General features: G+C 39.2%; 1 protein-coding gene across 3 annotated transcripts in view; it reads right to left on the minus strand.

Moving 5' to 3' along the window:
• Window positions 1-25,763, minus strand: part of LOC146642018 (inactive dipeptidyl peptidase 10-like) — a 141,165-nt gene that overhangs the window by 22,049 nt on the left and 93,353 nt on the right. For all 3 annotated transcript variants that reach the window (XM_085398330.1, XM_085398331.1, XM_085398332.1), the window contains 9 exons: window positions 17,897-17,991; window positions 13,164-13,238; window positions 7,400-7,452; window positions 7,227-7,308; window positions 5,849-5,969; window positions 3,913-4,067; window positions 2,654-2,751; window positions 2,444-2,567; window positions 104-142 (listed from right to left, as the gene is read on the minus strand). In XM_085398330.1, the coding sequence (XP_085254456.1) occupies window positions 104-142; window positions 2,444-2,567; window positions 2,654-2,751; window positions 3,913-4,067; window positions 5,849-5,969; window positions 7,227-7,308; window positions 7,400-7,452; window positions 13,164-13,238; window positions 17,897-17,991 (842 nt within the window). The remainder of the gene's footprint in view (window positions 1-103; window positions 143-2,443; window positions 2,568-2,653; window positions 2,752-3,912; window positions 4,068-5,848; window positions 5,970-7,226; window positions 7,309-7,399; window positions 7,453-13,163; window positions 13,239-17,896; window positions 17,992-25,763) is intronic.

Raw genomic sequence — 25,763 nt, forward strand, 5'->3', positions numbered from 1 at the left:
CATGAATGTTTGCAAGTTAAAGCTAAGACTTATCACTTGTGTGGTATTCACGGTTTGATTCCACATATGGGACACTGTGATAAATGTGTGCATTCAGACTTACCTGTCTGGAAAGCCACGTCTCTGAAGACTCCTCATGTCTCTGCATGAAAGAGCAGGAAATAAAATCCAAGGTTTGACACAGCTTGAATCATGTGTCCATTAAACGTCTCTGTAAGGTTAGGTATGGTTATGATTTCTGAATATTCCTATAATTACTTAAAAGTATAATAATTTATGCAACTATTTCTTCACTTGTTTTTTTATTGACACTTGTTAGGATGTAATGCACCAATCTCACCAGAGGGTGGGAGTAATGTGTTTCAATGTCACTTAATAATAATAAAAGAAGAAGAACACGCGAAGCACCAGTGCGGGCCACACTGGATGCTACTATACAGAAAGCAGAAACACGGAAAGTTAAAGGTGACGACAACGGTCAAAAAAGTGTGAAACAACTGAAAAATAAAAATGAAGTTTTTAAAATGTCATCTGGTAAAGCTAGCATTAGCATGTCATGTACCTGTCACAGCTACACACTGTTATGGCTGCAAAAAGGGGCTAGTAGATGAGGGGAGCGTTTTTTATCAAAACAAAGGACGCCAAACTAAAACACATAAGTACAAACACAAGTTAGTAAAAGTGGGTCATACTCTTATAAGTACTACATTTACTCTCAAGTTATGTTAAATAAGCCACGTTTCATACCCCCCCTCCCCCCACTAGGCATCAAAATCACTTAATATACTTCAGGTAGAAATAACATGATCATATTATTATATTATTAATAATATTATATTATTACAGTACTTCACTCATTAACTATTATTGTGAGTATAGTAATAACACGTACAGCGATTTATCATCTTTTATTAAACTGCAAATTAGATTTAGTCAGTATCTGTTTTATTCTGTAAGATAAAGTTATCTCACTTCAGGTACTGAGGCTGTGAAGCACACCAACGTGGTAACTGAAACCTGCCATAAATGTTGCCATGAGAGAGTCAGTCTACGATCACTGTGGTATTAAATGGGGTCAAGTTGGCAGTTATATGCAATCTGTTTATGATAATAACAGCATAACAGCATAATTAACAGCATAATTATCAGCAATTAACTCTGATAAATCATTGCACATCACATATCTGTTGCTGTCTACATGGAAAGAAATGAATATCTAACTATCACATTTGTGCTCAGCAGCCTTCCTGTTCTGTAGGAACATTACCAGAATGCAAACTGCTGGCAGCCACCAATGATGTTACCAACAGTTCAATCACCAATTCAATACAATCGTCAGACAGCTACTGGTCTTCTTGGAGATGTGAGGAGGTTGCTGTCCTATTTTTACTTGTGCGACTAAGCTATTAGCTTGCAGTCAATCAATCAAGTGTTTTGATTGATTGATTTTTCCCACCCCTACCACAGACTGTAAGAACGGTTTTGAGAAGCTAAAGGAACTTACCAGTAGGTCTGAAAAGAGTTTTAGGCTATGCCCATCAGTGCAGTCCACCACTGCCATCAGCCTTAGAAGGCAGGGAAGACCAAAAACTGTTTCTATGCCAAACTGGACTTCTCCGTGTCTGATAAACTGGACTTTATGTCACAGAGATTGGTCATTCTTCCAAACCATCTGCCAAGCTGCCAAACCAAAATCCGCAGAGCATAACCGCTTTTCACCATCTTTAAACCCGTCTGACAACAACTCCATTTTTATCAGTCCATCCAGTTTTGGATGTGTGGAGGTGAACGTCAGATACCTATGATTTCAGTTTTAGAACCAAATGACCACATTTATGACAGTTTCTCCATCTTGGGTCTTGACAAATGAATGCCAGTGTTCTTTATTCACAGAGAGCGCAAGTGGGAGCAGGCATGCTTAAAGCTACTTTGGTGTATCAGTGGACTCATCGGCCACGTGGCGGCCTGATGCAAAGTCGACACTTAGAGAAGTTCCAGTGCTTTCTGGCACATAGTCCTCACCTAGCAGCAGCTCACACTGACTTGCACTGATTGAAGTGTGCACCATTACAAGCACAGCACCATCTGCCTATAAGTCCTGGCAAAGGGTCACAGGCTTGTAAAGTGGCAGCTTTGATCTTCTTGTAGTCAAGACTGCAGCAAAGAGCTTCTGCCACTTTACAATTTACTCTGTATCAGAGTGGCATACATGCCTCAGTGTCACAAAAGACTGGGACTCGCTGACTGTATATATCTGACTGTAAATAAAGAAAAGCAGAACAGCTGGCCCTAAGAGAGTAAAATAACAGTACAACTTTAATGAGTCTGATTCTTCTCAACTCACAGCAGTGCTTTGGGGTACACTTAAGTAATCTGCTCTGTATGCGGACAATGAAACTCTGAACTAAGTTTCCTTCCTGAGGTTTAAATCAAAAGCACTAACCTGAAGACAGACTCCTATTGTTGCGTCACACACAGTAAGCAGAGAAGCGTTCTGGGGCCGATTGAGCCACTGCACGACGAGGTGAGTATTACTGATCCACTTCACCATGGTGATATAGAAATCCCTGCAGAGAAGACACAGAGAGGAGACTCGAATTGTGGATTTTACACCTTTCTGTGCCAGCCCGAGCTTATGTTTGTGTGTCGTCACCTGAGCGCGAGCTGATCGGGAGGCTGCATCTCCTGAGTGTGCGTCGCACCAACCAGGCTGACCACCGACAGCTTGACTGTAGGATTGACGTGACCGGCCTGATGGGACGGACACAGAAACATCCCCTAAAATCAGCTTTTTAATTTAATGTACATAAGACGAGACTGTGGTGTTGACATCTATACATAAAAGCAGAGAAAAAGTCTGAATAATTCATTTAAAATGAAAAGACAATGCTATAGATCACAGAGAGAATATGCAAGCTAACACCAAATAAATAACTGTTCATGACTTATTTCCACAAATTCTACTCTTCCACATAGCAGATTTTTGCATCCTCAGTTGTACAATAACTACAGCTGTGGTCTTCAGGTCATAGGATCATTTAAACGGTCAGACATATCATTGGTTGGGGAATTGCTGGTATCACGTGTACAGTGAGAAATTAATTCCCAAAACTCTGAGACAAAACAACAATCAACAAATCATCTAAAAAACAGGGAGATAATTTGTTTGTATGAATGTTCAGCCAACTTCCGAGTTTAACGCTTGTGGGTTGAGTGCAAACGTGTCCATAAGTATTGATGCGTTCAGTATAAATTCAAGATATCACGATGGGAATGACAACACCAATTTCAAAAAAGTTTGGATGCTGTGTCAAATGTGAACAAAAACAGAACACACTGATTGCAGTACTAAAATAGTAACTTTTGCCAGCTCATTAGGTTAATTGGCATCACGTCAGTGACATGATTGTGTATAAAAAGAGCATCTTTAAGAGGTAGAGTTTAACAAATCTGAAAAAACCCTGCATCTTCAACCTGTGGACAGATTTCAGAATAATGTTCCTCTACATAAATGTGACTTTGAATATCTCATCATCTATGGTGCATAATATCATTGAAAAATTCAGAAAATCTGGAGAAATCTCTGTGTGCAAGGACAAAGCCCAAAATCAACACGGATGCCTGTGGTCTTCGGGCCCTCGGGCAGCACTGCGTTAACAACAGGCATGATTCTGTCATCGAAAAACTGCACTTTAAGGTAATTACTTACAGTAAAATAATTTAAAATGATTCCACCTGAGCCAGATGTGCAGAGCAGTGACTTACTGCTACTCTGCTAATCTAAGGTTATTGATGTGGCATTGCCTTTTCCCTCTGGTATATTTAGATTTAGCTGTGTATTAGTTGAAGGATGAAAATACTGCAAAGAGCCTTAAAGAAAGCGACTGTCTATTCCTCAGAGCCCAGCCTCACCATTGGATATGGGTACTGTAGGCCTCGGGGGTACGTGCTGCCGGTGAACTGGGGAAGAACCATGTTGGGTACCAGTGTGTCGTTGATGGTGAGGTAGGCCAGTCGTTCTCCATCAGGAGACCACCAGTGAGCCAAATATGAATGTAGAATCTCCTCTGATCAGGAATAAAACACACAAAACCATCTGTAAAACAGCTTTATTTAGATTTTTTCCTCTCATTCTGTATTTAAAGCGACCCGAGGATCTACTTACATACATTAAGACAGATAGATCTTATGAACCTGCTGGTTTTCCCCACCTGCACTCCTATTCTTTTATTCTTTTATTTTTGCCTTTTCTAGGTCACTTTACGTTATTTAAAATGTAATCCAAAAACTGGTCAAAAGCACACTATTTGATGGAGTTGTGCTCCTCTGCTGTCAGAACATATCAGCCAAATGGCTGCAATCTGAAGTAAAAGCAAATGAAACAGTGAAAATGAACAGCTTTCAGTAAATCTACAAACAAAAATTATTCTGTAATGTTCCCCATCTCTCTCAGACAGCGTTTGTGCTGCTCTCTGTGCAGACTGCGCACACTGCACACACTATCACCACATTACTGAATTTGTTTACACAGAGACTTAATGGATCGTAGAGGCTTGTTGTTGATTTTTCATTGCCACTCTGCTGAGTTTGTGTAGTCTGCTCTGCTGCATTTTTAATGCCAAAGACAAATCTTTGAAAAACCGACAATCCACAGTGCACCCTGAAACTGTTTCCTCCACCAACGAGCTCACAGCGACTCTCCTGTTTCGCCTTCTGGCATTTAAAGAGAGAATGGCAAAAATTCAAACCACCTCGATTTAAACTTAGCAATTATTAATGTCACAAAGTTTTTATAACTGACTTTCTGAAGGTCTTAAATGAGCATTTTAGTAAGAGAAATTCAGAGAGTAACAAAAAGAGCAGTGAGCCAAATGCAATTTACAAGCGCACCGCTAATGGGAGCAATGCCACCTTTCATAAATGGCTGTTTCTGTGTCCATAGATGTGCTTTTTCTCTCTTTATTAGTGGAATATGTCAAAATGAGTAAAAGGAAAAGATCTCATGCTGAAAAATTGTAGTGCACGTTACAAATCTAGTAAAACCACAGCCGCTGTAGCCATACTCCAGCCTCCAATATAAGTGTAACATCCTAAAGGTAAGACACTAGAATGGCTCATTGTTTATGAATAACATACAAACATTTAACACTGTAAGATAATGATATCTGGCCCATTGCAATGTGTGTGAATTTTAGTAAATGTTTTACATTTTTATTGCATTGCTCGTTAGTTATTTGTTATAATCATAGACTGTATAAAAAAGTTATTTGTTGTCATATTTACCAGCGGAGAGGTTTGCATGCTAACATTACCAGTCCTGTAAAACAACGTCCATCCTGCGATTCAGTGACTTGTAGAACAACTTACAGCAGCCCACAACAGTCAGGTTGAAGTCTGGACTTTGACCGGATCATTGCACCACCTTGATTCTTTTCTTTTTCAGGCACTGTGTTGGAGATTTGCTTTCTGTTTGTATGCTTGTGTTCATTGTCCTGTTGCATGCTTTATCTGTCAGACAGATGTCCTCACATTGAACTCTAGAAAACTTTGGCATACAGAGGAGCTCATGTTGGCTAATGTGTGTATCTATATGTGAAACCACAACTGAGGCTGATGTCATGAGGAATTTAGTCATAAGTAAAGTTCACACGTGTTTATAACTCATTTACATTCAGTGTCTGTGCAAGATTTAATTTCACAGTTATTCACATTAAGTCAGAGCTGGCATTTATGGTGCATCAGCCCAAAGTGCAGTTTATACATAAAAGTTGCACTTGTAGTGATTAAAGGGCTCATAAAAGATGCAAAGGACTCAACGTTCAGAGTCGATACACTCTGCGGCACACACCTTCGTATAGCCAGTCAGTGAGCCCGTTGAAAATGACTCCCTCCATCCCAGAGGAGGTGATTCTCAGAGAGTTGCTCCTCACGTCTGACTGGTAGTAGATGTTATTCTCAAAGATGTAGATCTGGAGAGGAAGACGAAGCGACAGCAGACACAAACACGCAAATTTAGTTTGTTTTTCCTCTCTGCCGTTTCTCACCCTCGTGTGAAGCTGCTTTTTGCTCGTCCACTTGATTTGTTTTTCTTTTTGATTTCCTCTCTGATGACATCTCTTTTTTATATATATTAAATCCCAGTGTGCACTGTTTGTTCACCATATTTCATCAGTGTTTTAATATTTGCATTTGAAGGTACAAACAGGATCCTGCATCTTCACCAATATCCTGAATCTTCCTGAAGTCATTTCCCGCTGCATTTGCTTCATTTCCACTGCTCTCTTGTCAAATGTCATTAGCTCCATGGCAGCTCCTCTGGCTTACATACACCTAATGCAGCTGTTGTTTTAATAGCTGTACAAATGTTACAACACTGACACCAACTTAGGAAAAATGGACCAAGAGGTGGAGGGTTCATCAGTGTCATGAGATCTTTTTTGTGAAACATTTTTCCATTTCATTGTGTTTTATTCGACTTCTGTTGTTCTGTCGATTTCTTATGTGCATTTTTATATTTCCTGTTTTTTGTAAGTTGCAGTGCATTTGACCTTTTAGAGCCACCATAGAAACATCTAAAAGAACTTGCAAAGAAATGATTAAAGTTGCCCTCAACTCATGGTGCTTAAAAATGACACAAAAGCACAGATTCTTACATGTCTCGTCAAGCAAAAATGCAAAACCTTAAGTAAAAGAGAATTAATCTGGTCTCTAGCTAAGAACGATGAAATAATCTGGCTGTGTTAACCTTCAGAAGTGAGAATGAGCTCTGGACTTGTGCTCCAAGTTTGAAGACTAAAAAAAAAACCCTCAAAGTTTTTATAAAAGATATTTATAAAAAACATATATGTTATTCTTTTATATTGCTTTCCAACTACTGATAAAAGGCACTGCACTACATCAGCAGACATTCAAGGTTGTGCTGAAAGCTGCTGCTTGCTTTACAGTGCTGAATTTATTTCTACAGCACAGCGCTAAAATGAAAACAGGTGGCCCAGAGACTTCCTCACTCTACTAATAAGTCTGAAGAAGCACCCTGAGTGTAACATAATGTAAAAATGTGAAATTAACTACAGACGAAAACAGAGAACGTGTAAACACAACCTATCCTGTGGAGCAGATCCCCCTGGAGCGGCTGGGCAGCGTGAATTTATAAAAAGCCGCCGAGGACAGAAGAAAGGAAATGAGAGAAAGCATCACGCTTTAAAAACAGACACGCTCAGCCTTACCAGCTGCTGTCCTTGTCGTCCCCAGGCTGCGTGCTGGAGCACAGCATTGTGGACCTCGGGAGGATTCAGCTCCCTTACCTCCCTGTTGAACACACACACACACAGAAATAAAACAACCTGAATGCCGTCACGTGCAGAGAGCAGGTGATGATGAAAAGTCTAAACCGGCTTACCTCGTGTAGATGTTGTACAAGATATAAGATGCGGTGTATGAATATCTGTACATCTGAAATGAGAGAGCAAGCCATCACATAATGCAAACACTGATCCATCACTGATACCAGCCTTGCTGAGCAAAGACAAACCAACTGCAGCGGGAAAACTTTGATATACGTGCTGAAGTCACAGTCGTTTGCAAACATCTCGTTATTCTGCTTCCTGTTTGATTGCTGCTAAGACAAGACTTCAGGTATTCACACCCTGATGTATTGATGGATAAGAAACAGCTTCATGTTTACAAGGTGTCTCAGTGGGAAAGCGGATCTCAAATTCTTAAAGCCAAACATGCCTGTTTAAACCTATGGCTAAGCCTACAAACACATTTAAAGAAACCCTAACAATGCTGCCAGGCATGTTCGTTATATAAGATACGATTAAGCTGATAATCAGTCTCGAGGCATGTTTTACATTTGAGGAGATAAAGGGATTTCAGTGGAGAGATATTTCAGGAATTTTCTGAATGCAAGAAACCAAAAGTTAGGATTAGTCACCACAAACCAAGCTCAGACACTCAATAAGCATGATTTAAAACTATTTATCAGCTCAGCTTTGGGCTTCTTGTGAATTATGATCCCTTCACCCACCACCGTCCCCCTCCTTTGTAAAAGGCTCGTGATCAGAGGCGGAGGAGGGGAGGATAGGGTCACCATGACAGAGCTGCTAAGTATGGCGATGGTAGACAGCTATTTTGAGTGTCATTCAGTGTCATTCAGACGACCCTCAGATACTTCAAATAATCGGGTAGTTTTGGCTTTTTTAGCTGGCTGTTTGTGACATGAGGTTTTGTTTGATACCTTTAATAATTATGTGACTGCTGAATGAGTTCCTAAATCAAATCTGACAGTACATATGTAGTTTAAACCCTGGCGAACCTGAGTGTTCTGTTATTGTTCTGCTTCTTGCATTGGCATAATAAATCCATGTAGCAGAATATGTGTATGTTAGGGCTGCTCAATTAATCGAATTTTAAGCACGATTACGATCTAGGCTTTCAACGATCATTAAAAATGACTGAACCGATTATTAGCCCCTCCCTCGTGCTTTACTCTCACGCTGCTCCGTGTGGCAAATCGAGCGCACCTCTCTGCATTTTGAACACGTGTCACAACAATTAAGAGGACCCGAGGGAAGCTCGGAAAGCTAAGCAGAAGTTATTTGGGGAGGAGAGTGACTGCCGTTGGTTGAAAATAGAGGTAAAAAAAACTTCAGTGGTGTGGAAACATTATGGGTTCACGGAGTCAGACGTGGATCAAGTAGACATAGTGTGTAAGCTACAGTGTCGTAGCTGCACCACAGAGCAACACTGCAAAGTTTACATTTTTCATTTATTTTTTATATTGCAAACATTTGCACTGTTATCAGTATTTGCACACTATTTTATATTATTTTTTGACAATTTTTAAAGTCATTATTCAACACATTGTTATTGTTAAATAAATATCGTCAAATAATCGAGATCTCAATTTCAGTGAAAATAATCGTGATTATCATTTTTGCCATAATCGAGCAGCCCTAGTGTATGTCTTTGATGGTTTTATCGACGTTTCCGTTGCTGTCACTTCCTGTTTTATTTTGGTAAATTCTGTTCTCTGCTTGTGTTCTTATTTTAGGAGCTCGTGGTTGTTCTTGTTTTGAGTATGGTTAATGTTCGAGTTCTTGAGTTATTTTGGGGATGTTTGGTGGTTTTTTTGTTTTGTATTTTGGTTCTGTTTTCTATATTGGCTTTTGTTCTCCACTTGCTTTTCTTGATAGGTTTGTAAATGGTAAATGGACTGATTCTTATAAAGCGCTTTTCTACTCTCCCAGAGTACTCAAAGCTGTATACAACATGCCTCATTCACCCATTCATACAAACACTTCTAAACACAAGTGCAAACTAAACTACATTCACACTCCAATGAACGCATCGGAGGGCAACTTGGGGTTAGTATCTTGCCCAAGGATATTTGGCATGCAGACTGGGGAAGCCAAGAATTGAACCACCAACCTTCCAACCAGTAGCTGAACTGCTCTACCACCTGAGCCACAGCCACACCCAAGCACTTGTTTATTCCTTTTGTATTCCCATTGTGTTTCATTCTAATTTTAAATTGCTAACCCAAAAATTTGAGTAACGGACATCATGTTTTTTGTGTGTTTCTGGTAGAAACAGGTTATAACAGTCTTTTTCAGTGTTAGCTGTTTTGATTTTTCTCTCATTAAGCAGCTTAAAATTCTTCTTTTTGCACTTGGCTCTTTTTCTAATAACACACTTAACAAAACCTAGCTTGCTGGCAAAATATGCAAGTGTAAAACTTAAGGGTTATAATACACTCCAAGGATTTGTACTTAACTTCTATTAAATAGGAGGATTTCAGGACACAGCGGTCAAAATAAAAGCAGGCTCTTTTTTACGTACTAACACACATGTGTTCACGTGTGGAATAGGTGTAACACATCTTTATCAAACGATACCAAGGAAACTGGACGAGTTGTGCTTTACAGATTAATCTGCTTTTCACAGATTGCTGCTGACTGACTGACCTTCGCTATGATGCTTAAAATGATGTATGTTTACAAATGCTTCAGTAAAGTCATCTTTATCGACCCAATGATGCTATGAACTGACACGTCATCCATTCTGGCTTAAATATCTTGTGTTATTGCACTATTTGTCTTGTGTTTTGCTTTTTCTTACAAATATTGATCATACTGACATTTTGCTCAGCAAAAGCTGTCTCAATCTATCTTCATCAATCTCTCCTTACAGCCCAGATTCCCCTCTTGTCCGCGAGCAGGATTTTTAGAAGCTATTTACAGAACATCTGCATATTCATGAATTACCACTGCCAGTGGACTGGCCCCCAGGTTCACTTCAAGTCAATGGGAAACGAATCATGCAAATTTGGGTATACTGTATTTTATCAGAAGCACTGGGGGTACTGGCTCTTACTGTAGGCTTTGTTCAACAATTTTAAGTTAAGAATAATGTTACCGGATCCATTGATTCCACCCACCCAACAAATGAATGTGGTGAAATAAACTAGGCAAGTGTGAAAAGTGTAGAACCACCTTTAGCAGCAAAAATTTGAAGTAATTGTTTTCTGCCTAACTTTATCATTCTTTACAATGTTGTGGAGGAATTTTGGTCCATTCATCTTTATAATGTTGCTTCGGTTCAATGAAGTTTGCAAGGTTTCATTTATGCACAGCTCTCTTAAGGATATCAGATCAAAGGATTTCAATCAGGTTGAAGTCTGAAGTTTGACTGGTTACTACAGCATCTTAAATTTTTTTTCCACCCATTGCTTTTTGTCGCTGTGCTTGAGATCATTGTCCTGTTGCATGACTCAGTTTGGTCCAAGCTTTAGCTGTTCAACTTGCCCTACATCTGATTCTAGCATACTTTACGTGTTGTTCAGAGTCGACTCAATGACTGCAAGCTGTCCAGGTCCTGTGGCTGCAAAACAAGCCCAAATCAACACCCCATCACCATGTGCTGACAGATGGTATGAGGTATTTGTGCTGATGTTGGGTCTAGTTTTGTGCATTATCATCAAACAACTCCACTTTGATATCATCTGTCCAAAGGACATTGTTATGGAAGTCTTGTGGTTTGTTCAGATGTAGCTTTGCAGACCTAAGCTGTGTTGCCATGTTCTTTTTAAAGAGAGGAGGTTTTTTTCAGGCAATCCTCCCAAACACGCCATACTTGTTCAGTCTTTTTTAATTGTACTCTCGTGAAATTTAACATTTAACATGCTAATTAAGGCCTGTAGAGTCTGAGGTGTAATTCTTGGGTTTTTGGCAGTTTTTCTGAGTATGCAAAATGCCAAAAGTTCTGCTTTTATAGAGGTGCTCATACTTGCTGATCATTAACTAATCAAGTCCATTTGATTGGCAGCACCAGGGTGCTATTTACCCACTTAATTACACTGGAAGCAGTGAGAATGGACTTAAACTATACAGCCAAAAGTATTAGTTTGTTTGTCTTCAAACATGTATGAACATGAGTGACGCCCCATTCTTAATCCATAGGGTTTGATAGGTCAGTCCACCATTTGCAGCTATAACAGCTTCAGCTCTTCTGGGAATTTTTGACCGGTTCTTCCAGAAGCACATTTGTGACATCAGTCCATGTCTTTATGGACCTTGATTTGTGCACTGGTGTGCATGCTGCAAAAAGAAGGGGCCAACCCTAAACTGTTGCCACAAAGTTGGGGCCATGAAATTGTCACAAAAACACATAAAAATGCAAATTTGACAACTTGAACAAGGAAAGTACTAAATGTTTTTTCACTCTTTGTTACAACATTTTAGATACCACTTCACATCATGTGGCACATTTATAAATGCCGACTGTAAAGCAGTGGAGGCTTGGGTGGTTAAACATTTGCTTTTAAACTGTAACACCGGCAGTTTGACTCCTAGTCCAGATCTCTCTCCTGACACTTATCTTTTGTGTTTTTGGCCCTCAAATCCATGGTATCACTTAAAAACTGCTTGCTCTTGAGGTAGGAATTTAAAATTCTCAAATACTGGAAAAATACAGGAGATTAAATCATGTTGTTTGTGCAATTTTGGCCCTTTAAAGTTGCATGAATGATTTAATTCACTGGAAACCACAAACCACACTTTAGGTTTTCTGATTTAATTTCCCCCAAAAGTGCCTTTAAAGTCAGAAGACTCCTCTTACAGCACCATGTATCTGAATATATTAAGTATGCCCTCACTATGTAATCCAAGCTTAATATAAATATTGGAATATTAACTAAGGAATAAAACAAACTTGAACTGGAAGAAATTCAACTGAGTGCAACTAAAAACCTCAGGAAGAGGCTTTAATTGTACTTAAGGGGATATCATGTTGCAGTAGATGGTAAACAGGGGTGCGATAAGTGGAGGGTATATTAAAAACGTAAAGCTCATTGAAAATAAAGCTGTTTACATGTTTCTATATAAACAGAAGATGTTCCAAGGTGTGGTTTTTTTTTTATGGTAACAAACACCGATCCATCCTGCTGAGAGGCCCTTAAACTGGTGTTGCAGACCCCAGTGCAGGATGTACAAACATCCACCTCAGAGTTTTTCAGTTGCTGCAGACTTTCTAAAGCCTGGATGCATCGCTTTGCAAACAAATCTAAAAATCAATGGAAAACCTGTGAGGGGAGGAGAGCTTCGTGGTGGATGACTGACCGCTAACAAACAGAAAAACACAAAAATACTGAGAGACAGAGTGAAAATGCACAGGAAGGGCAGAGGCACACAGCCTCACCGCAAATAAACACACACCTGCTCAGCACAGGTGCAGCTCTTTATACTCACAGAGAAACGGTGGGCGCGTGCAGCGCGGTAAGTATTGTGTTTTGCAATCAGCTGGTGTATGCTCAGTCTAAAGTGAATGCTTTTAATTTATGTCGCTTCCATTTTTTTATGGGTTTGAAAAACAGTTTGTCTGAGAACAAAACAGCATGATTAGGAATAAAAACATCAGGTTGCTGCATGCATATAAGTGAATGAAAGCAGAATCGGTATTTCACAGCAGTGTCAGTACCGTCCTGGCTGGAAATGAAACAAAAGGTTTGTGACAGTGAGGATGAACTCCTGCCGTAGGGTGTGTGCTCACGAGGAAGCAAATAAAAAATGCACCATCTGTTCTGTTTGCTCTTTTTTATGTGATGTTCAGGGGATTTTGATTTATCATAGTGGGTTGTGGATGCATTTTAATGTAAAACTCACCCGTTTGACGTCATAGGCAAAGAGTGCATACTTTAGATCTGCAGACAGGGAGTACTTTGCCACCTTGAAAGAAACCTGATTGAAAAAAAAGAAATAGAAGAAGAGGAGAAGATTTTTTTTATGTTTTTTTGCTCAGTCCACATTTATATCAAGCAAGCAAACAATAGCAAAAAAAAAGATAACAGAGAGCTCAAGCACTCAGGAGGCAGGAATGGACAACTGGTAGGAGTGGGGCGAAAAAAATTGATTGAGCACTGGTATTGTGCGGCAATATTGCATCCTGATAAGGTTAGTTACCAAGTGTTAATAGATAAACTTCCTCCTAAATCGATTAAGTTCTGTATTTGTTTTTTAGCTTAAACATAAGTTCCATAGGTCAGATATATATTTCACCATTTGACCCAACTCTCCACTTGCTTCATCTCCACAACTGCCAGGCTGCTGTCCTACTTCCTACCAATGTTGGGACTCTGCTCTTATTGTGATGCTTCACTGAAGTCTACAACGCTTCACCTCTTTCCCATTTTGTCATGTTACAGCTGTATTCCAAAATGGATTCAATTCATTTTGTACCTCAAAATTCCAATCACAATAACCCATGATGACAAAGTCACAAAAGTTAGCTTGAAATTTTTTGCAACTTCATTCAAAATTAAAAAAAAACAAAATATGTATATAGGTATTCAAGACTTTTGATGCTACAAGCTTGGAACACCTATTTTTGGGAAGTTTCTCCCATTCTTGTTTGCTCAACCTCCCAAACTCTATCAGCCGAACACACAGCTGTTTTCAGACCTCTGCCAGCACGATCAGACCAGGTTAAGAAGGTCATCTTTATGGACTTTACTGTGCCACTGGAAGAAGGCTGTGATGAGGCTCAGGAAAGGAAAACCCTAAAATAAATAAATACCAAGACATTATCAAAGAGTGCAGACAGAGAGGGTGGCAAGCACAGCTGTTTTCTGTAGAAGTGGGGTAAAAAGGGAATGAATTGAAGACAGCTGTGTGCAGGATTAGGGAAGCAGCAGAAAGAGCCTCTTGCTGGTATCAAAGGGAGGAGAAGGGCTGGAAGAATTAAGTTGCTGAGAGCTGAGCCACCAACAGGAGGGTGTTGGGTTTTATGGTCAAGCGTCAAATTCTGATTCTGATTCTTCCTAGTTGAGGTAAAATCTGGAGGTTGCTGTTCTATTTTCACCCCAGCTTTTTTCCAGGTTTTGCCCCAGGACAATGATGAAAAAAAGAAAAGAAAACTAATGCAGCAGGTAGAAGCTAATGTGGCAGATAAAGGTCACAAAACCACACGGGAACCTCAGCAGGTTGTGACATTTCTGGTATACGAAGTGGTAGACCAACATTTTATAGACAGCATTTCAAAATTTTGCAGAGTCTGAATAATTAGGCAGGCTTAAAAATTAAACAGCATGCATCACTTCTAGTGCCACTTTTTGCCTTATGTGTCGTTTTTGCAATTATTTGCAAAAAATTAGGTGCACAGCTGACCGAGGGAAGCTGTGCAGCAAGACAGGCCAGTGCTCGGTTTAGATGCTGAAGCTGTTTGTCTATGCAGCTATCGAGCATGGGTCAAGACTATGACTTCTCATCACCGAGGCCACCTCTGTCTTTTGATTTCATCATGGAGCTACTCATTTAAGCATGTTGATGTAGAAACATGCTTCCCGGTGACAATGGTTTATGATTGTGATGATGGAACACCAACAGGATTATAATGATGCAATTAGAAAGCAGCCAATTTAGCCCTGCACTGGAATAATTTAAAATTCCTGGAAGTAATACATGTGTGACAACTCATGATGAATGTTCATTTGTGTGCTCGCATCAGGTTTTAGAGAATTATCTAAAATTATAATTCACACGTCAAATCCTCTTTTCCAGGTAAGTTGAGGTGAGGATCAACCTTAAAGAGAGGTTTGAGTTTGTCCGCAGTGCAGACAGCCGGGCAACCAGCGTCTTCACCAGGAGGCTACTGTATTTTTATTGTGCAGATAAAGCAGGGATGAGACTTGTTTCCTGCAGCCTCTGGGGACCCAGCAGCCAGACAGTAGAAGAGAAAGCTTTGTGATGAGCACTAGACAGAAGTAAGATCGCAAGGCCAGTGTCCAATTTACTGTGCCAGTTCTGTAATTCTGTTTTCTTTAAGTCCTAAAAGATGATATTTGTGTTTTAACGTGTGCATGATCAGAGGTTGAGTAATCAAACTTTGTATAGAGGTACATCTTTGACCCCTGAAGGCTTTCAGCTACATCTGATATTAAGATGGTATCATTCTGCAAAGCAACCACCTAGCATTAGGCTAAAATGTGCCATTTATAGTCTTTTAAAAACCATTATATCGTTTTAATTTTGTAACATTAACATCTAATTTATATCCCCAAAACTTGAATATTAGGTTCTTATCTAAATCAGATATTACTAACCCTACCAACATACTAAAATTACCCTTTTGTAGCTTTTACACATCTAGAACACCTTCTAAAACCATTATATCATTTCAAATTAATGAAATGATCTCCTTTATGTCCACAAAACATAACTATTGGGTAGGGCTGCTCAATTAATCGAATTTTAATCTAAATTACGATCTGGGCTTTCAACGATCATTAAAAATGACTGAGCTGATTATTAGAATAGAATTAGAATAGAATAGAATAGAATTCAACTTTATTGTCATTGCACATGCACAGGTACAGGGCAACGAAATGCAGTTTGCATCCATCCAGAAGTGCTTTAGTGATATAGATATATTACAATATATATATTAGCAATAATATAGATATGTGAGTATATTACAGAAATGGGTCTATTATGGTATGTTATAATGTACACGGTATGAAGTATGTTGTGAATATTCTATAACTATAAGTATGTACAGGCTGTAGTGAGTACAAGCTATGTACAGGCTATGAACAGGATATAAATATGAAAAACTATACAGAATATGAAATAAATAACTTTACAGAAATCTGAGATATACAGCTATACAGAAATGGGAACTATGCAAGTTGTAAACAGTTATTAGCACCTCCCTCGTGCTTTACTCTCGCGCTGCTCTGTGTGGTAAAACGAGCGCACCTCTCTGCGATTCGAACACGCGTCACAACAATTAAGAGGACCCGAGGGAAGCTCGGAAAGCTAAGCAGAAGTTATTTGGGGAGGAGAGTGACTGCCGTTGGTTGAAAAGAGAGGTAAAAAAAACTTCAGTGGTGTGGAAACATTATGGGTTCACGGAGTCAGACGTGGATCAAGTAGACATAGTGTGAAGACCGCTCACAAAGTGACATACGATCAAAGAATGAAGGAGCAGCAACTTTAGTTGACATACCTCAATGTCAGTTTGATGCAATTGTGCATTGTGTGGCTACACAGCTTGCCTTGATTTGTATGCATAAATATTGTGCAGTATTTTGAAGTTCACTAAACATAGATGTTTACATTTTTCATTTATTTTTTATATTGCAAACATTTGCACTGTTATCAGTATTTGCACACTATTTAAAAAAATTTTTTGACAATCTTTAAAGTCATTATTCAACACATTGTTATTGTTAAATAAATATCGTCAAATAATCGAGATCTCAATTTCAGTGAAAATAATCGTGATTAGCATTTTTGCCATAATCGAGCAGCCCTACTCTATACACTATACAGAGGTCAGCAACCTGCGGCTCCGGAGCTGCATGCGGCTCTTTAGTCCTTATACTGCGGCTCCGCGTGGTTTGGGAAAATAACTTAGAAGTATTTAGCTGAAGTGTATTTTTTGTGTTAGTTCATTTTTTAACTTGTAGTTCTAAATTGGAAGATTATTGTGATGTTGAAATATAAAAATAAAATTATATTCTATTATTTTTTCATCGCTCAAAATAAGTCCCATTGTAAACATATCATGGCAGACCCGACGATATTTGCATGAACATGCTTTTCAGCATCTCTTTATTGACCACTTTTCACACACGGTTGCTGTACGTATACAGCCGGCTGTAGCTTTGCAGCTCACAGCCCGACACACACCAACACAACAGCATAGAGAGCACAGACGTTAAGGTGGTGAGGCGTGATTGCGGGTGCCGCTCAGGTGCGTCCGCCTCCCCTAAGCGGCGCTGCAGACCACGCCCCGCCACACACATTAACCAGGTAAAATACATATTTAGGCAGAATTTTGCAAATATCTATTTTTCATCTTTTAGCAGCATAGTGCTTTTTTCCAATTATTTTTTAAAAGTCAGGTCAAGGCTCCAAAAGCCCAAAGGCGATATAAGGGTGGCGGCTCACAACAGTTTTTGTTTGCTGGATCATTTTAGTTCAGCTGGGTGTCTTTCCTTTGGTTATATTTCTTTAAGAGTTCAAAATGTGTTAATTACATGAATAAAATGTAATTTTCTCTGTAGCACTTCATGAATTTCATAAGCAACACACCTTAGTTGTTCACACAAAGCATAAAGGTAAAAAACAATATATACAGTGTTATCTTCATGTTAGATGTCAAAAAGTATCTGCGGCTCCCAGTGTTTTCCTTTGTGTGGAACCCGGGTCCAATGGCTCTTTGGGTGTTAAAGGTTGCTGACCCCTGCACTAGTATGTATATTCACACATCACATTCCTTGGCAATCACCTAACAGTGAAGTAAAATGGCATTCATAGAATATAACAGCTCAGGCGCATGGGCGTGTATTGGAATATTTAATATGTTTAAATAAAGAAAGTGTAAAAACACTCACAAATATGCTGTTGCTGAGGAGAACGTGTGTGTCATTCAGGTCAAAGTCAAACTTGATGACATCTCCATCCTGGTTCCTGTAAACCACCTGTGAATCTGATAATGGAGAGAAAAATACGTAAGACATAAAAGAGCCAGGAAAACATGTTTTTAAAAAAACAGTACACTCAGAATTAGATACAGACCACAAGATACCACAATAAAGCCCAAGTTCAGTTCATGTGATTGTCTGTTATCTTGCTAAAAAAAATTTAAATTACCAGAAAAATTTTAGACTCAATATGTGGAGGGTTCCAGACAAAGTGCAGAACCAAGACAACAAGAACATGTGGACAAGAAGACAAGTGATGAGGGGTAAGTGGTAACACCACGAAGACCAAACCTCTTCATGTACCATCAACAGATAAAGGATGAGGCTGACTTCAAGAAGTCCTACCAGTGGGGCAAGAAAAGGCAAGTGTTCTGATCATGGCTGCAAACTCATGCCCTGAGCACAGTAAGTGTCACAGAGGCAGCACTGAAGGTGCACGTGTGCAAAGAAGCTCTAGGACAGTCCAGCTGCTCATGACAGTAATTGTGTAATAGTGTACAGGAACATTTGTGCTCGTTAAAAGCTCACAAGTCCCACTGGGACACTCCACTCCAGCGCTCAAGTCCTGTGGGACCTCAAGTTCCAGACAGATAAGCCGCTGCTGGCCAACCAACCAAAGAAAGATACGTCAGACACGGGAGAAAAAAAAGGCAGTTTTTATAAATGTGGCTGTCCCAGCTGACGGCATCGGGAAGGAGTATGAGAAGATGTTCAGTGAAAAAAAACTTTGACTGAACTTCTAGTCTTGCAGACTTTCTTGGATCGTTAGTGTACAGAGGACTAAAATGTACATTTTCCATGTATTCATTACTCTGTAAAGAACCAGCGATTCATTCAAAATGCATTAAAGACAAAGTTTCCCTCAGAAGTTTGCTGGTTGATGATGATTTTGTGCCCTTAAAGTGGATTCTGTGTTCTGTGACTGAGATGACCATGGAGTCAAAACAGGACGGCAACCTCTTTGAAACTAGGAAAACAAAAATAGTGGTTGCCTGAGAGCGTGCAACACATTCACCTTCTGAATAGTTGCATACTTCACTTTGTGAGAGGCAACCTGTCTCCAACATGCCAACATGTTGCAATCAGTCTGAGTGCAACTCTGAACTACATATAACTACATATATAACAATCAAGTAAATTTCCCTTGATCAGATTCCATTAATTTTAACATTACTTTGGACTTCTGTGACAAAATCACACACAAATATTACATGTAATTAAATTAGTTCAAGTCAGCAATTTGGGGCATATTTTTTTTGAGTGTGTGAGATTCTGGTTGACCTTCTGTCTATGTAGACAGTAGCAGATTTGCAAATTTCACCAGTTTATTACAATTAATAGCTGTAATGCCACAAACAGTACTGACAGTTTTAAAGTATTGCATGTAATTCCCAACTTGACCAACTTAACTTCCCATCTTGAGGCACCAAAGTAATTATATCAAGACAGGAACTGCCTCTGAGTGGCAGGGGCGGAGCGTGGGGGTGGCTTACTGGGCTTAAGCCCGGGTTGTTTTGTCAGAAGCCCGGGGTATTTTGGAGTGTAATTTTTTCATAGTTAGATGCCTGGCTGACAACTGTATAAAACAAAAAGTACACACAATATTCGAAGCACATAGTGCACACTGTGGGAATTTACGACTGTGCGTGAATCCCCCCCTGATATTGGTATGATCCAAGCTCAGGCACTAAGCGACTGAGCGAGGGGGCGGGGCAGCTGCTGCCCGTGAGTGCGCTGTTGGAGAGACTGAGCCAGCCATTCTAAGGAGAGCTTAAGTTTGACCAGGTACCAAAGCAAATCATTCGTACCGTACAAATAATGTAAATATGACGGTGCATCACGAAAGATTGATATGAAACTGATCACTTGACCCATATTACGTTACTTGCTCTTCAAGTGAATCAACAAATGGCGAAATGAAAAGCCGAACAAATGCTATTTTTTTTAGTCTTAGCTTACGTGTGTTTATTTCATATTTTCAGTTCTTACCCTCCCCGACTAATTCGGTTTCAGTTATGTACTGAAACATAAGAATGGACATTAGAGGGTTCTTTCAAAGAAAAAACTCAGGTAAATGTTATTTTATATATTATGCTTTGTATGTTGTTCAGTATATTTCTATGCAAAACAAGAGGGATTTCAGTACACAGCAGGATATTCACATTTGTAACCAGATATTTACATACACTTTAGGGAGAAAACATAAAACATTTTTACTGTACAACATCAATTTAGAGTAAACTTGTTTTAGATAAATATTGAAATATATTTTGAATTAGTTAAATGTCACAATAAAGAGAGACAGAGCTTTCTGTTTTTTTATCACTTTCATCAAATTTAGGAGTACATGTACACTAAGTTTATTGTTAATTAATAAGAAAACTCCAGACGATTCCATTCTGAGCTGAAGAAGCTTCTGATAGGTTCGTAGAGTCCATGTGAGTAAACTGGTGGCACAGCTGTGGATGCATATAAGGCAAAACACAGAGCCTGTTTCTTTGACATGGGAAAATCAAGAGATGTCAACCAAAACACCAGGAACAGAACTGTGGAGCTCCATAAATGTGGCTCAAGTTTGAATACAATTTGGTGCCATTTGCAATTAAGAAATACAGATAGTTTCTCTCTTTACTCTTAAAGTTAAAAAATATGTTTTTTATATTTATCAATCTAAAAAAAGAAACATTTAGTCTGATTTGATGTTACAATTAAAAAAGTGTTTGTGTTTTGATCTGAAGAGTTTGTAAATATCTGGTTTCAACTGTATATTTGATGATGTTGGTGTTTGGCTTGATTGTCAGCACAAAGAGAGAGAGAGGAGAATGGGGACAGAACAGAGATGAACAAGAGCAGGTGAGACACACATGTTAGTCAAATGGTTGTTTACCAAAAGTATCACCGTATCATAGGTCCTCATGTATCTCGTACCGAGTGTTTCTTTTTAGGTTTGTTATTTTTCAAATTCTATATTTATTAAGTTATGCAGGCTTGTTTGCACAACAAGGCTAAATAATTATATAAACTTTTCTCAATCTAAATATTGTACTTTGTGTAAAATAAGTGTAGTGCAGGTCTATGATGATTTTTAGTGCTACTATCATCTAGTTCTGATTCTGGTTCTGTCTTGGTTAAGTCCTCAGTAGTCCTGATTTTGAACTGTTGTAGTCCTGTTTTAATTCTGGATCAGTTCTGGGTCTGGTTGAATTGGGGTTTAGTCCCTGTGTCTTGATACAGCCCCGACCTTGTTCTGCCTTGCTGCTTAATTAAAAAACTAGTTTAAGGTGTCCTGCACATGTGATATATATTTTTCCCTATATGAAGTCATTCTTTTTTGAACAAAACTCAAAACAGAGCCAATTAATCTTTCAGTCATTTCTAACCCCCCCCCCCCCCACCCCCGCCCCAAGGGGAAAAAAAAAAATCCCACATGCATACTACCCTTTTGGGCTAAGCCCCGGGTGTTTCAAATGTCTGGCTCCGCCTCTGCTGAGTGGTAGCTGACCTGGTCCCTATCGTCTACATCTGGAATAAAATTTAATTTAAAATGTACTTTAATCGATCATTTGAGTTTTGACAAGTCACAAGTTTAAATGATGACAACTGTGTTTTACTTTTATGGAGAGATGAAGTGAACTGATGACAGCCTGAATTAATAAAGAATTTTAAAAAAGCTCTTACTCGAAGTTTAGTCTGTTTCTGTCAGAATAAAAATGGTGTAAACTTCTGATTTGAATTTCTTGAAAAATCACTCTGCTTCACATGTTAACCACACTGAACCAGAAGCAGCTGTGCCTCCCTCGCCTTCCCTCTTCACAAGCTCCTGAAACTCATTTAGAGTGAATTTGTGGCTGATTGCAGGAGCGGCAATCACTCACTCACTGCTATACGAGCAGAGGCAGCTTTCTGGCTGAATGTACTCTAATGCAGCGTAAAAAAGCTAATGTGCATTCACATTGTTAGAGAAGAAAAACACATGAATAGATGCAGCCATTTTTAGCATAAATACGTAATATTGCTGGTTTGATCCAACTGCAAGTGGCTACAATTATCTCTGTTTTTTGAAAAGAAAAATGCCAAAGCTGGAAAATGAACACACTGTGCAGCTACATTGAACTCACCTTTAACATACAGACTAGAGGAGCTGGATAATTTTTTCAACCACTGACTTTCTGATTAGTTGATGATCTGCTCTATTTACTGAGCCTCTGCTGCTCACCTCTTTGTTTTGGTGCTGGAAACTTACTGCTTTTGTTACCTCTTTGTTACTAATAGTGGGCAAAGATGGGCCTGAAAACACTTATGACAAAAAAACCACACTTTTAACAACTTGCTGTGGATCACTAAGTAGCATTTAGCATGCAAACAACCAGATATTTTCCCCATGAAGTCAAATTCAGTATTTAAATGGGCTGATATTTATTGAATTATATATATATACAACTTGCATGGCATGTTTCACCTGATAATGACTAAAAAGTAATTCATAAAGATATTTTAGAGCTTATTGTTTAAAGAAATATATACCAACAGCGCAAGCTAGCAGTCACTGGTCATCACTGACCTTCCCCTTGTCCTTTTAAATTTTAGAGAAAGAAGAAAATGGCAGGAGTTCGTATATATTCAAGAAGAAGTGCTTTGAGAACAACCCTTCATTACGAATATTCTCCATGTTGAATTAGAGGCTAGTTTCCTGCGTCACAAAAACCCAGCAGCGATGACGTCAAAGGTCTGCCTGGACTCTAATCTCCAAAAGAAACCACCTTAACAGCCATCCACTTTTTAAACTGCTTATACAATTCAGGACTGCAAGGGGGCTGGAGCCTATCCCAGCTGTCATGGAGCGAGAGGCAGGGTACACTGTGGACAGATAACCTGTCTGTCACAGGGCTAAAACAGAGAGATAAAAACCATTCATGTTCTCAGTCAATTTAGAATCTCCAGTTAACCTAACATGTACATCTTTGGAGTGTGGGAGGAAGCCAGAGGACCCAGAAAATTCCCAAGCACACTCGATGTAGAGAGGCTCCAGTTGGTGAGTAGATTGGAGCCCAGGACCTTATTGCTGTGAAGTAATCGTGATCACCACTCCACCACCATATTGGCCAACATCTAAATATGAGGAAGCAAATAAGACTTGGCTGGAAGCTACCAACAGTTGGAATCCACCCCCAGCTGCCCCAGAAGTTCAAATAAGTACAAGTACAAATACAAGTACAAATAAAATCTACCTACGGGCATCACCACAAGGGCATCACCACAAGGTAGCTCTGTTTGTTTTGTTCAGGTAGATTTTATTTGTACCCTTTAAAGTTTAAAGGGTACACTGTGTAATATCTCACCACTAGATGACAGCAAATTGCAGTGTGCATTCAAAAGGTGTGTTTTATTAACCATTCCATTTCAAATTGAAAACTTAAAAGTGTGTGGGAAACACTTTGTAATGCTGATAAGGTGTACTACATATATGTGTCTGGTTTCTAGCCACATATATAAAGTGTGATTAGCAGAAAATGGTGATGTTCATCTCCACAAACCTACATATTCTGAATGGATTTATTCTGAGTTTATGAGAATGAATCAGTTTGCTGGAAGATGCAATGAAATACTCATCAGTGTGTATTTATGAGTACAATGGTTTTTTTTTAATATTAAATAACCTAAAAAAATACTTACTGTAACTTTTTGAAGTGAAACATGGAATAAAAATTAATCACATATATTTAAATAAGGAAATTATCTAACAGAGATCAAAACCTTTTTTTGACTGTAAACATAGTCCCCATAGACTGACTCACTTTTCAAGACACCCTCAAGTAGACACTGGAGGAACTGCAGCTTTTGCATCTATTTTCAACTCCGGAGGTAGCTGCTTATTTTCAACATGATATAGAATAAAAGTTTAATGCTGAGGTGTCCACATATCCATTTTGCCCATGTCTTGAAGCCCCCTTATCCACTGGAAGTCTCTGTGCTCCAGTAACAGCGATCGACCTGAACTCTTATAGAGGATGTGCAGTATTGTTCTCACATTATTTATATTATGTAATCATGTTTTACTCATGTGAGTCTCTACTAAGGATGTAGTCTCGTTTGTCCAAACCTCATTAGCAATCATGTATGACAAGCTGAGCAGCACTCACCCATAAGTGATTGCGCGCGCGCGCGCGCACACACACACACACACACACACACACACACACACACACGTTATCGCTCTGTTGCATAAGCAGCTGGATGTTTTCTTCATCCTCAGCTCAAAAACACATAAGTTGTCCATACATTACAATAATACACCACAAATGCAGATAAACAGGTGCACATTCAAACCGACAGAGCAGGTTTAGTGAGGAGGAGGACGTATAGATGGTAGTGATGTAAAATAATGAACACGTTTATAAAGTTAGCAGTTAGCTGTTCGCTCTGGCAAACGCTGCACTGTGGGTTTTTGGTGGTAATTAATTTTTCAGACCTACAGAGTCGCCTGCCCCATTAGTTGTTTTGTTGAGATTGATGATAAATTTGGGAAATTGCTGCCTGACATGCAGCGTGGTGTAAATCTAATGTCGATCAGGTGCGATGAGAGCCCAGAGACAGCGCAGACGAGCGAAGCCTGGGCTTGAATTTACTGCTGCGCCTCCTGGAGATGTTGTGGGTGTAATTCACACATGATGGAAATTGCTTCCTTGACAACCTCTGACTTATTTCCTTTTCTCTCCTCTTATAACTTTGTTAGGCTTCAGTAGCTGCTCGGCCCTAATTTAACAGCATGAAGGACACTAATAAAAGCAGTTCGAGACACGGTTGACAAATTGAGTGAAAATAAAGCAAACACTTCAACCATAATAATAACAGAAAAAAAATTAAGCTGTGAGATTGCAGCTTCTTGAGTTCAGTCGCTGCCAAACAAGTTCTGAAGATCATTAAAATAATATGTCTCAGCCTCATCAGGAAACCAGAGCAAAACAAACACGTCCAAATCTTCTTCCTGATTGCTTAGAGCACGTACCCCCAGAGCAAACACAGGAAGGATGGATGAAAATAACTAATTTTTTTAAGTTCAAACTGCTGAAAAGATCAAGAGTATTGTTCCCAAAACAAGACTACCACACCTAAATCCTCATGTTACATACGCATACTGTCTTCATGCTGACATATGTCTAAATCTAAAGAAGAAGAAGAAACATTTTATCTATCTATAAAGTGGAGAAAATATTCAAAGTGATTCAATAAATAAAACTATAAATATCATAGAATAAGCTGGAAATGGATGGCGTGACCACTCTGGGTTGATCTATATTCCTATCCTGCTTTACGACCCCCGGGTAGTGACTGACAGAAAAAGATGACGGATACGAGTGACAGAAATTAGATTCCTCAGAAGACTCTAAGGGCTCTCATCCAGTAGGGGCTCAGAGTAGAGCCAAATGCCTTATGCAGCAAAGTTTTATGTTCAGACAAGACAAAGATTGAGCTCTTTGGCCAAATTGACAAGAGGTATGTTTGAAAAAGTAAAGATGAGGCTTTAAAACCTAACCTGTGCCAGCTATTAAGCATGATGTTGGTAGCATCATGAAAATTTGAAAATTTGCGGACTACACTTAAAAGTCAGGAAAACGTAAGAGTCCGTCTATGTAAGGAAACCATCCAGTTGAAATGAACTCTACCAATTGTGCCAAGAAGAGCAGCCAAATTTCAGCCAGAATTATGCCGGAAGCTTGTTGATGGCTACCAAAAGTTTCTGGTTGAGGGTCAATGTGCTAAGGGACATTTCACCAAA

Source organism: Rhamphochromis longiceps, linkage group LG23 (genome assembly GCF_057381845.1).
Source record: "Rhamphochromis longiceps isolate RC_006_pf linkage group LG23, R_longiceps_female_GT1.1, whole genome shotgun sequence".
NCBI classification, from domain to species: Eukaryota; Metazoa; Chordata; class Actinopteri; order Cichliformes; family Cichlidae; genus Rhamphochromis; species Rhamphochromis longiceps.